We start from the raw sequence: 11434 nt of genomic DNA on the forward strand, positions 1-11434 counted from the left end.
GTAAAAAACAGATAAAATTACCCATCATCTTACACTCATAGGGAACTATCCACATTCTCAGAGTATACACACCAAAGTTTATACATAGAGATAAATTAAATACATGTTCTTTCTTCATAAAAAGTACATAGCATGTGCTTTTGCAGCCTATTTTCCCCATTTAAGATTATATGCTGAATTTTTTCCATGTAAATAAGTGTAGTTGCCCATCAACATTTTCAAGAGCTGCATAATGTTTCAATGTGTAGACATACCTTAATTTCTTAGTCAAGTGCCTATTTCAAGACACTTGGGTCATTCACAGATTTTCACTCTTCAAAATGGTGCAGAGATGCACAGCCTTGTACAAGCCAATTATTTCTCCTAAGCCAATTATATCTCCTAAGGACAAATTTCTACAAGTGGAATTACCACGTCAAAGAGCATGCGCATCTTGAAAGCTTCTGAAACATGTATCCAAAAGGATCTTGTACCAAGTATGCTCCCACCAGCACAGTTTGAAGGTGTCCCTCCACCCACATCCTCACCACACTCTGGGTTGGAAGAGAGGTGGATCTTCTCCAGTATGGATGCCAACAGCCCTCTCGATGGTCCCATAAAGGCCCTGCCCCAACCAATCTTGTAAAAGAAACCTGATAGAAGCACTAAAAATTATTCTTTCTTCTATTATATTTTCTTCTAATTTCAAAATAATAACTAACGTATTCACTCCCCTAGACACAAGACTTGGACAAGAAAGAGGATGTTTTCCCCTCAAATGCCCTCAGGACCCTACAATAAAATTGTCCCTCTCTGTATGTCCCCAGGATAGGTTCCAGCACTTCTTCATTCAAAGCGTCTCTCACTTCCTTCCTCCCCTTACCACTCCCACGGCCACCAGTGAAATTTCACGCCTTTAGCATCTCTGCCTGAACTATGGTGGTAGCTTCCTAAGTGGTGTTCCAATCTCCAGTGGCCACTCCTGTCCCCACCCCAACTCTGACCCATTCTGCACACAAGTCAGCCACATAATTTTCCTTTGACAGGAATCCTGTCATTCCTCTGGTCACAAAAGGCTTTGGTGTCTCCCAGGGGTGGGTAGAATAATACACAGACACCTCAGTTTAGACATCGGGGATCCTCCATGAGTGGGCCTCACCCAACTGCTGGACTGTATTTCCCATCGCTCCCCTCCCCACACTTTGCACTCCGGGCAGGCCAGCCTCCTTTCTGGAGCAAAATTACCACCTCCATGCCTTTCTTCCCATCTTCCCTTTCTTCCCTCCTCCAATGCCCTTCCACCGGCTTTTTAACCCATCCTTCATGTGCAGCCTACTTAAGCGTCCCCTCCTCCTCTGTAAAACTTTCCCTGAACACTGTTGCCTACAGAAGTTTCTGCCGCCTTTAAGCACTAATAGAAAACAGCTGGCCATTATCAGAGGCTATTGGGTTTTGTTAGTATCTTTTTGTTTCTGTACATCTTGCCTTTCCAAATAGATCACAGATTCAAGGACAAAGACGTGTCTTTTTTTTCTGCTTAAAACACACAACTTTATTGATGACATAAAAATAAAGTCTCGAATGTATAAACATAAGTCCACACAAAGGACCAAAGATTACTTACTTATGAAGAATCAGTTCAGTTTCTGCTCATGAAGCATACCAAAAATATCTCAATCCAGACAAGGTAAAAATCAACATATGTATTTTCAGTACAAGATTGAATTCATTTGGTGTTCATAAAATGGTCCAGCTATCAACCATTATAAGCAACATCACTTTAGAAGTTATAATGTAAATTACAATGTGCATTACTTTCAGGCTGCAAAACCAAAAGATTACTCAAATTTGTTCAGAAAATTACAACTAATCAGAGTTTACTTAATAATAGTTCAACTCGTTCTTTCACCTCAGGGTCATTGTATTCTGCTGCTAAGACTCGAAGTTTCTTGGCACATGCTTTAGGTCGTTGGAATACAAAATAAAGGGAATTTTTACTGAACTTGTCCTGGGTAAATACTTTTGCTCTTCTTTTAAAATGGTAATTTATATTTTCAAATAGTGAAAGAGCATTAAGAATATTTTCCTTTGTCTCTTTCTTGCTAAAGATATTAATCAGTGATGCTGGTGCATTGGCAATGAGCAAGTCTTTTGTCATAGATGGGTTTTTAGAGAAATTTAAAAGCATTCCCAAAATATGGTCTTTAGTTTCTCCACTTCCCACAGTTAACAAACGAAGAAATTCTGAAATGTAATTTGTAACCATATGCTGATATTCACTAATAATAGTCAGGTGCTTTATCAATCTCAGTCCAGCCAGCTGCACATTTGAATTCAAGGGATAGGTGATGGTGTCTTCACATACTTGGTTTAAGTATGTTTTAACCTTCCTATGATTTTCAGCAGCCACCGAGATGTTATTCAGTGCATTCAGAGCCTTCTGCCTAACGCTGGGGTAGGGATTATTGAGCAAGCCTTCAATAATTGAGATTCTACCTGCATTACGAATGACTTCATGGGAAAATGGGTAATCACGACAGTTATATAGAGCATTATTGGCTATTTCATGAATAGAAGGATCTTCAGTCATCTCAATCATGCAAATGAGTTTTTCAAGCTCTCGTGGATCCATATTAGTTTCGCGTTTACAGCGGCAGGCCCAGGGCTGAGTTTTCTCCCCAGACCTGATCTGCTTTCTGAGATCATTTTCAGGTGGGAAGCAGGACTCATTTTGGTATGGAAATTTCATTTCCGTCCAGATCATGGCTCCTGCCCATGACCCCATTCCTGCCCCAGGGACCATGGATGGATATGTGACTTTTGACTCAGCTGACTTTTTGGTTTTAGTCTTAGGTACAGATTTGTCCTCACTTCTGTTTTCATTACCATCCCGGAAACACGACTTTACCTTGACTCCACCAGCAGCCTCAAGCTTATCCTTGCTACTGGCTTTATCTCCAGCCCCACACTCAAAATTGATACCCTTCTCATGCTTGGATCTGAATGCATTACTGTTTTCACTCTCAGCCCAAAACAAGGACCTTAAACTGATCTCCTCAATATCAGGGCTGGATGTTCTACTTAGCTCATCCTCATCTACATCCCCAGCCAAAGTCCAGGACCCCATGCCAGCCTCTTGCCCAGCCCCAAGCCTAGACCCTGTAGTGGCTGCATCTCCATCCCAGAGCCAAGACTCTTGCCTGACCTCAGCCCCAACCCCAGCCCCAGCCTCAGCACCTACACAGGAATCCATACAGGCAGCCTCATCAGATCTAATCCAGGACCCCAGACTGCTCCTGTTCTCAGCCCCAAATCTAGAACTAATGATAGCCTCTTCCTCAACTGCTGAGCTGGATTCAATACTGGCCTCGTTTTTACATCCAGAACTAGACACAATACCAGCTTTTTCCCCTCTCCAGAACCAAGACCCTGTACTAGCCTCACTCCCAGCCCCAAACCAGGATCCTTCACTGGCCTCCATCCCAGCACTCACCTGAGACCTTCTACTGGTCTGGTCTCCAGGCCTAGCCCAGGACCCTCCACTTGCCTGCTCTTCAGGCCCCAGGCTAGACCCTCTACTGGCCTCATTCCCAGGCTTAGACCCAGCCCAGGATTTTCCACAAGTCTGATCCCCAGTGCCAGCCCAGGAGCTTCCTCCACTGGCCTGATCTTCAAATCCAGATTTGGAACAGCTACCAGCTTGATCCCCAGCCAAAATCCAGGATGTTCCACTGGCTGAACTCCCAGTGCCAGCCCAGGACCCACTACTGGGCTGGTCTGCAAGCCCTGGACTAGACCCTCCAATGGCCTGGTCCTGAGCACCAGACCAGAAAGCTCCTCCACTGGCCTGATTCTCAAATCCAGGTTTGGAACAGCTACTGGCCTGATCCCCAGCCCCAGCCCAAGACCCTCCACTGACCTGACTCCCAGTGTCAGCCCAGGACCCACCACTGGACTGGTTCATGGGCCCAAGCCCAGGCCCTCCAACACCCTGGCCACTAGCCCCACCCCAGGACCCTCCTGCATTGGCCTGACTCCCACTACAAGCATAGAACCATCCAGTGGACTGATCCTCAGGCACCAGCCTGGATCCTCCACTGGTCTGGTCCCCAGTGCCAGCCCAGGAATCTCCAACGGACTGGTCCCTGGGCCCCAGTGTAGACGCTCCACTAGCGTGGCCCCCAGTGTCAGCCCAAGACACTCTTCCAGATTTGGCCTGATCCTCATATCTAGGCTTTGCCTCACCACCAGCCTGATGCTCAGGTCCAACCCAGGACCCTTCATTGGCCTGATCCACAGCCCCAACCAAGAATCCTTCTCTGGCTTGGTTCCCAGAGTCGGCCCAGGACCCTCCACTGGACTGGTCCTCAGGCCCCGACCTAGACCCTCCACCAGCCTGGCCACCAGCACCAGCCAAAGACCCTTCTTCACGGACCTGATCCTCAAATCCAGGCTTGGACCCACCACCAGACTGATCACCAGTCCTAGTCCAGGAACCCCCACTGGCCTGATCCACAGCCCCAACCAAGGATCCTTCACTGGCCTGGTTCCCAGTGCCAGCCCAGGACCCAACACTGGACTGGTCTGCAAACCCTGGCCTAGACCCTCCACTGGGCTGTTCTCCAGCTGTGACCCAGGACCCACCACTGGACTGATCCATAGGCGCTAGCACTGACCCTCCACTGGCTTGGTCTGCAGTGTCAGCCCAGGCCCTTCCACTGGACTGGTTTTCAGGCCCCAGCCCAGCCCCAGCCCAGGACACATTTTCATTCACCTGACTCTCAAGTCTAGGTTTGGATCCACCACCAGACAGATCACTAGTCCCAACCCAGGATGCACCACCTGAAAGATCACTAGTCAGAATCCAGGACCCTCCAGTAGCCTGGTCCACAGCCACAGCCCAGTACCCAATGTTAACCACATTCCCAGCCGTAGCCTGAGCCCAGGACCCTCCATTAGCCTGAATCCCAGCCCCATCCTGGGACCTTCCACTGGCCTGTGCCTCAGTCCCAGCCCAGGACGCTCCATTGGCCTGGTTCCCAACCATAGTCCAGGACACTCCAATGGCCTCTCCCCCAGTCCAGGATACCCCACTTGCCTGGCCCCCAGCCCAGGAACTCTCACTGGCCTGAGCTCCAGTCCATGGCACCACAACAGTCTGGTTCCCAGTGCCAGGCCAAGAAGCCCCACTGGCCTGGTTCTCAGCCACGGTCCAGGACCCTCCAACAGCCTTGTCCCCAGCCTCCACCCAGTAACCCCCATTGGACTGGCCCACAGCCCAAGGCTGTTCACTGGTGTGACTCCCAGCCCAGAGCCCTCCACTGGCCTGGTCCCCAGCTCCAGCCCAGGATTGAATACCAACCTCATTCTCACCACTAGCCGCACTCCAGGACTCAACATTGGCTTCATTCTCATCATCAGCCCAGGACATGCTATTCTCCCAGTATCCGTCCCTAGCCTGAAACCTAAATTTGATCCATCGCTCAGAAGCAATCCAGTCCTCAACACCAATCCCATTCCAGTAGTAGTCATGGACCTTAGGCTGAGACTTTCTGCAGGCCTGAGTGCCTGCCCCACCCTCACTCTCAGAAGTGGGTGTTGCCTTAGCCTTGGGCTTTACAGAGACATCTCCTGTGGCTTCTGCCTCAGACTTACACGTAGTCTTGTCCTTTGCCCCAGACAAGGTCTTACTCTGGGAATGGGCTACAGACTGACGCTGGCCAGAATCCATCGTACCTGCTCCAGCCTCTACCTTAGACTCAGCAACACGATTGCCCCTCACCTTACTCCTGGCACCAAGCAAGGCTTCACCCTGGGAATTGGCCACAGCCTTGGGTGGGGCAGAGCCTGTTGTACCTGGTCCAGTCCCTGCTTTAGACATAACATTGGGATTGTTCCTGACCTTACTCCTGGCACCAAGCAAGGTCTCACCCTGGGAACTGGCCACAGCCTGGGGCTGAGTAGAACCTGTTGTATCTGTTTGAAGCTGGGCAGAGTCTGTTGTATCTGGCCCAGCACCTGCCTTAGACACAGCACTGAGATTGCCCCGGACCTTATTCTTAGAACCACACAGGGCCTCACCCAGGCAATTGGCTGCAGCCTGGGACTGAGGAGAGCCCTTTGAATCTGGCTTAGGTACTAACTTAGACACAGCATTGGGATTGCCCCGGACCTTATTCTTAGTACCACATAAGGTCTCACTCTGGGACCTGGCTGCAGCCTGGGGCTGGGCAGAGCCCTTTGTATCTGGTCCAGACCCTACCTTAGACACAGCATTGGGATTGGCCCGGACCTTATTTCTGGCACCAGGTAAGGCTTCATTTTGGGAATTAGATTCAGCTTGGGGCTGAGCAGGGTCCATTGTATCTGCTCCAGCCTCTGCCTTGGACACATCATTAGGATTACCCCTGGCTTTATTCTTGGCACCAGGCAAGGCCTTACCCTGAGAATTGGCCACTGCTTGGGGTTGGACAGTATTTGCTGTATCTGTTTGAGGCTGAGCAGAGCACGTTGTATCTGGCCCGGTCCCTGCTTTAGACACAGCATTGGGATTGCCCCGGACCTTATTCTTAGGAGCAGGCAAGGCTTCACCCCGGGAATTGGCCACAGCCTGAGGCTGAGCAGAGCCTGTTGTATCTGTTTGAAGCTGAGCAGAGCCCTTTGTATCTGTCCCAGCCCCTGCCTTAGACACAGCATTGGGATTGCCCCGGACCTTTTTCTTAGGACCACACAAGGCCTCACCCTGGGTATTGGCCACAGCCTGAGGCTGGGCAGAGCTCTTTGTATCCATGCCAGTCCCTGCTTTAGACACAGCATTGAGATTGCCCCAGACCTTATTCTTAGCACCAGGTGAGGCTTCACCCTGAGAACTGACCATAGCCTGAGACTGAGAAGATCCTGCTGTATCTGTTTGAGGCTGGGCAGAGCCCTTGGTATCTGGCCCAGCCCCTGCCTTAGACACAGCACTGGGATTACTCCGGACTTTGTTCTTGACACCAGGCAAGGCCTCACCCTGGGAACTGGCAACAGCTTGGGGCTGGACAGAGCTCTTTGTATCTAGCCCGGCCCCTGCTTTAGACACAGCGTTGGGATTGCCCCGGACCTTATTCTTAGTACCACACAAGGCCTCACCCTGAGAATTGGCCACAGCATGGGGCTGAGCAGAGCCTGTTGTATCTGTTTGAGGCTGGGCAGAGCCCTTTGCATCTGGCCCAGCACCTGCCTTAGACACAGCACTGGGATTGCCACGAGCCTTATTCTTGACACCAGGCAAGGCTTCCCCCTGGGTATTGGCCACAGCCTGGGGCTGTGCAGTACTCTTTGTATATGGCCCAGCCCCTGACTTAGACACACCATTGGGATTGTCCTGGACCTTATTCTTGGCACCAGGCAATGCCTCACCCTGGAAACTGGCCATATCCTGAGGCTGACCACAAGCCCTCAGTTCTTCCTTAGCCCCTGTCCCAGAAATGGCATCAGGATCGCCCTTGCCATCAATCCTGGAATCAGGGAAAACATCAGCTTGGGCCTTGACCCCAGCTTGAGGCTGTGCACAGGTTTTCATGTCTGTTCCTACCCTTGCCTTACACTTGCCTTTGGCTTTGCCCCTAGCTTTACCTCTGGTAGTAGGTAGAGCCTCAACCTGGCTCTTGGTGGAAGTCTTGGAAGTCTGAGACTGTGCCTTTGTGTCTGTCCCAGGCTCTTCTTTACACTTGGTGTTGGCATTACCCTGAGCCTTAATCCTGTCATCAGGCAAGGCATCAACCTGGACATTGGCCATAGGCTCTATATAGGACTCAGTGTCTGTCCCAGCCCCCACCTTAGATACAGCATTAGGACTGCCTCTACCCTTAACCCTGGCATCAGGCAGAGCCTCAGCCTGAGTATTGGCTACAGACAAAGGCTGAGCAGCAGCCCTCATGTCAGCTCCAGTCATTGCCCTAGATGTGACATTGTTATTTCCCCTGTCATCAACCCTGGCACCAGACATTGTCTCAGCCTGTTTCTTGGTCACAGTCTGAGACTGTATAGAAGCACCTGTGTCTGCCCCAACCCCTGCCTCACACATGGCATTTGTACTACCCCCAGCATCAACCATTGCCCCAGGCATGGCCTCAGTCTGGGCCCTGGCTACAATCTGAGGCTGAGCAGAAGCCCTCATATCTGCCGCAGACCCTGCCTGAGACGCGGTTTTGCAACTCCCCTTGGCCTCAACCCCAGTACCAAGCACATCGTCAACCTGGATCTTGGCCACAGCCTGAGACAGTGCACAGGACTTCATGTCTGCTCCAGCTTCTGCCCTGGACATGGTATTAAGATTTCCCTTAGCATCAACTGAGGTACCAGACCTAGCCTCAGACTGAGTCTTAGCCACACTCAAAGTCTCTTCCAGGGCTCTCGCCTTGGTCTCAGCCACACTTACGATCTTTTTTATGGTACCCGTCTTGGCCACTTCCCTGATCACTGCCAAGGCCTCGTGCTGTGTCACCATCACTCTGTTCATTTCTGTCTCTTTTTCAGCCAATATACGAGTTTCTGCTTTGGTCTGGGTCATTGCTTCTTTCTTGGTCTCTGCCCTAGCACCAAGTGCCCAAGCTTTAGCCTTGGTCTGGGTCACTGCCTCTTTCTTGACTAGTCTCCCAGACTCAGAGTCAGTTTGCGTCACTGCTTCCTTCATGGCCACTTCACTGGCTTTGGCTTCAGTCAGAATCACTGCCTCTGTTATGACCACTGTTCCAGCCACTGTTTTGGCCTCAGATTGGGTCTCTGTCTCTGCCTCAGCCATTGCCTTGGCTTGAGAGTTGGCTTTGCTTCTGGCTATAGTGGCCTTAGTCTCTACTTCAGCCCCAGCCCCACCTCCTGCTCCAGTTTCTGCTCCAGTCTTGGGCTTGGGTCTAGTCTCAATCTCTGTCCCAACCATGGTTTCACACATGGCCAGGTTCCGGTTCTGTATCCCAACCACAGTCTCCATCTTGACTCTGGACCCATTTCTGGCAAGTCTCCTCACACTCTGGGCTCTTCCCTTGGTTAATCTGTATATGCAGTAGCAGGCACCAGCCCAGATCATCAGTCCTGCAGTCACCCAGCCCACTTCCTGAACACGACCCATGTAATCACCCCAGCTGAAGGCACGAGCAAGGTACAGAGGGGCTCAATCAGGCTGGGAAAAGAGGGTAGTAGGTCTGCCTGTAGGCCTGTAAGGGTGCTGGTCTTCAGCCACTCAAAGGCCACTACAGCTGCCACTGGAGGTGGACCTAGAAGTGGAGGAAGGAAATGGACTAAAATTTCTCTTCTAATTCTGTGCATCACACATATAGATACACAGAAGGATAGGAAAGTGTAAACAAGATGTGCTTCGTGGGAGAAGAGGATGATTAGCAAATTCTCTCTCCATCCTTTTTATTTTATCATCTCTCCATCTTTCCCAGTGCCCAACAATTTCCCTCAAGGTACATCAATATACATTTCCTTATACCAAATGAACAGTGGAAAGAATGGTGGTAGGACTGACTATGAATGGTAGAGACTAGGAAGCCCTCATACCTTGACTTTTACTGGATCTACTCTGGTCACCACTCCCACAGGTCCCCACCCTCATACCAACCTGTAATGATCAGTTCCTTCCTCTTTCCTTCTCTTGATTGGAGATATAGTCTAAAGTAGACCTATAAACTCACGAGAGCTGTGGACCTAAAGACAGATAGATGAAGGGACAGACAAGAGTGAAGATTTTGTTCTTGTTGTGACAGTTACATTATTAGCAAACTATCTCTCTATCCCCTTCAATTCACCCCACTCCCTGTACCAAAATAAAGGTGAAGGTGTGGGGTAAGTGAAGAGATGATGGGAAAAGTGACTGGAAAAGAGAGGGGCTGAGGATCCTCCAGACTGGACACTGGCCCTACTGGATGGACACTGGTCTCCAGCAACCCACCTTAGACGTCTACCCAGGCAGTCCCCATCCTCTTACCAGTCTATACTGATCAAGGATAATTTCCTCCTTGTTTCTCTGTTTCCAGTGATCTCAGCCTTTCAGACCTGTAGACCGACATGTGGACAAGTAAATAAACAGGTAGTAGAGACCAGGTCCTTCACAGAACAAACAAGCACCCTGATCCCTGACTCCAATCCCTGCCTTGTGAGAGCTCATGTCCAATTTGCTAATATGATCCGTCCTCTCAAGTCTTCTCTCAGTCACACTCCAGCCCACTCTTACCCCAATATTCCTACTACTTCCTGTACTGAAATCAGTAGGGGTGGGGGGTGGCAACATTGTGGAAATCTGGCAGAGTGTAGAAGAGACAGAAGAACCATCCACTGAGACTCTCTCAAGTCTCAGCCGCCTTATATGCCCACCCTCTCTTGTTACCCCCAGGCACTGCCCATCTTCACACCAACCTCCACAGTCCCAGGCCAGTCTCCCACGTTCCCTTGCTTTCAGTGGTAAACAGCCCTACTGTCGCCCTATGGGAAGACCTAGGAACAAACAGAGAAAAAAGGGAAGGTGAAGGTTGAGTGCTTGTGACATCCCAGCATCTAAAACAGGGGTCCCAATACCTGCCTTACTGGATTTAGAGACCTGTTCTCTAGCAAGCAAAACCTAGGGCTTCTCCAGCATTCAAATGGGCAGGGTGGAAAAGGGAGGCAGGAAAAAGGGGAGAGACAGAGGCAAATTATTCTAAAACCACCTGTAGGATTCTAGGGCTTCTCCCAAAAGTCCATCATTTTCTTCGCCTGTGAAGACAGGTGGGGGAATCTGGAAAATTGGAAAACCGGAAAACCGGTAGACAGATGGAGGCCCCCAGATCCCATATTTTAGAATCACAGCCTACTGCCATCTACTTCTTAAACCCATCTCTAGGAGTCTCCAGCAGAAGACAAGGTGTTCTTGGGGGTGGCGGGGAGGAAGGCTTTTGCTTCTGCAAGATCACCATCCCCTCCCCCCCGCAGGAAAGGCTATCTCTAAGAAAAGAAATTAATTCTTTGAGACAACAATTTGTATTTTCCAGATATTATCTGAGTCGCGAATAAACGCATCCATAGAAAAGTTGCTTCAACATACAATTTAAGTTAAAAGGCCCAAGCTTGGTAAGTAAATGCAGTTTATGGAAACTTCCCTATAGCCCCACCCTATATCCCAACCTGATAGCGGCGCCTAAGTTCCTGTCACAGAGAATATTCACATAGCACTTCAACGGTTCACAGAGAGTGCCCGTGCCCACACTAACCTCCGCAGCTCCTTTGCAGTTTTCTCCTCTCCTTCTCTCGCCTCGCCACAGTGTCACACCGAATTATTGTCCTCAGACAGGAGAGAGTAAAGGCACTGAGTGCTTGGACCAGCACCCAGGACAGAGATCCCAATACTCACTTTTCTGGATTCAGGAACCCGGTTATCAAACGTCCCTCCCCACATTGCTAGAGGCCACCCGCACCAACCCCGCCGTCCAGTCACTAA

The 11434-nt window shown here is 50.0% G+C and overlaps 1 protein-coding gene across 1 annotated transcript; it reads right to left on the bottom strand.

Annotated features, from left to right (window-relative positions):
• Positions 1–1633: 1633 nt before the first annotated feature.
• ARMCX4 (armadillo repeat containing X-linked 4) lies at positions 1634–9088 on the bottom strand. The gene is made up of 4 exons (XM_057717601.1): positions 5258–9088; positions 5012–5221; positions 4656–4939; positions 1634–4517 (listed from the first exon to the last, which is right to left on the bottom strand). Exons 1-4 carry the CDS (start codon positions 9086–9088, stop codon positions 1850–1852), a joined length of 6993 nt encoding a protein of 2330 aa, XP_057573584.1. The 3' UTR covers positions 1634–1849.
• Positions 9089–11434: the final 2346 nt, after the last annotated feature.

This window comes from Hippopotamus amphibius, chromosome X (assembly GCF_030028045.1).
Source record: "Hippopotamus amphibius kiboko isolate mHipAmp2 chromosome X, mHipAmp2.hap2, whole genome shotgun sequence".
Classification (NCBI taxonomy): Eukaryota; Metazoa; Chordata; class Mammalia; order Artiodactyla; family Hippopotamidae; genus Hippopotamus; species Hippopotamus amphibius.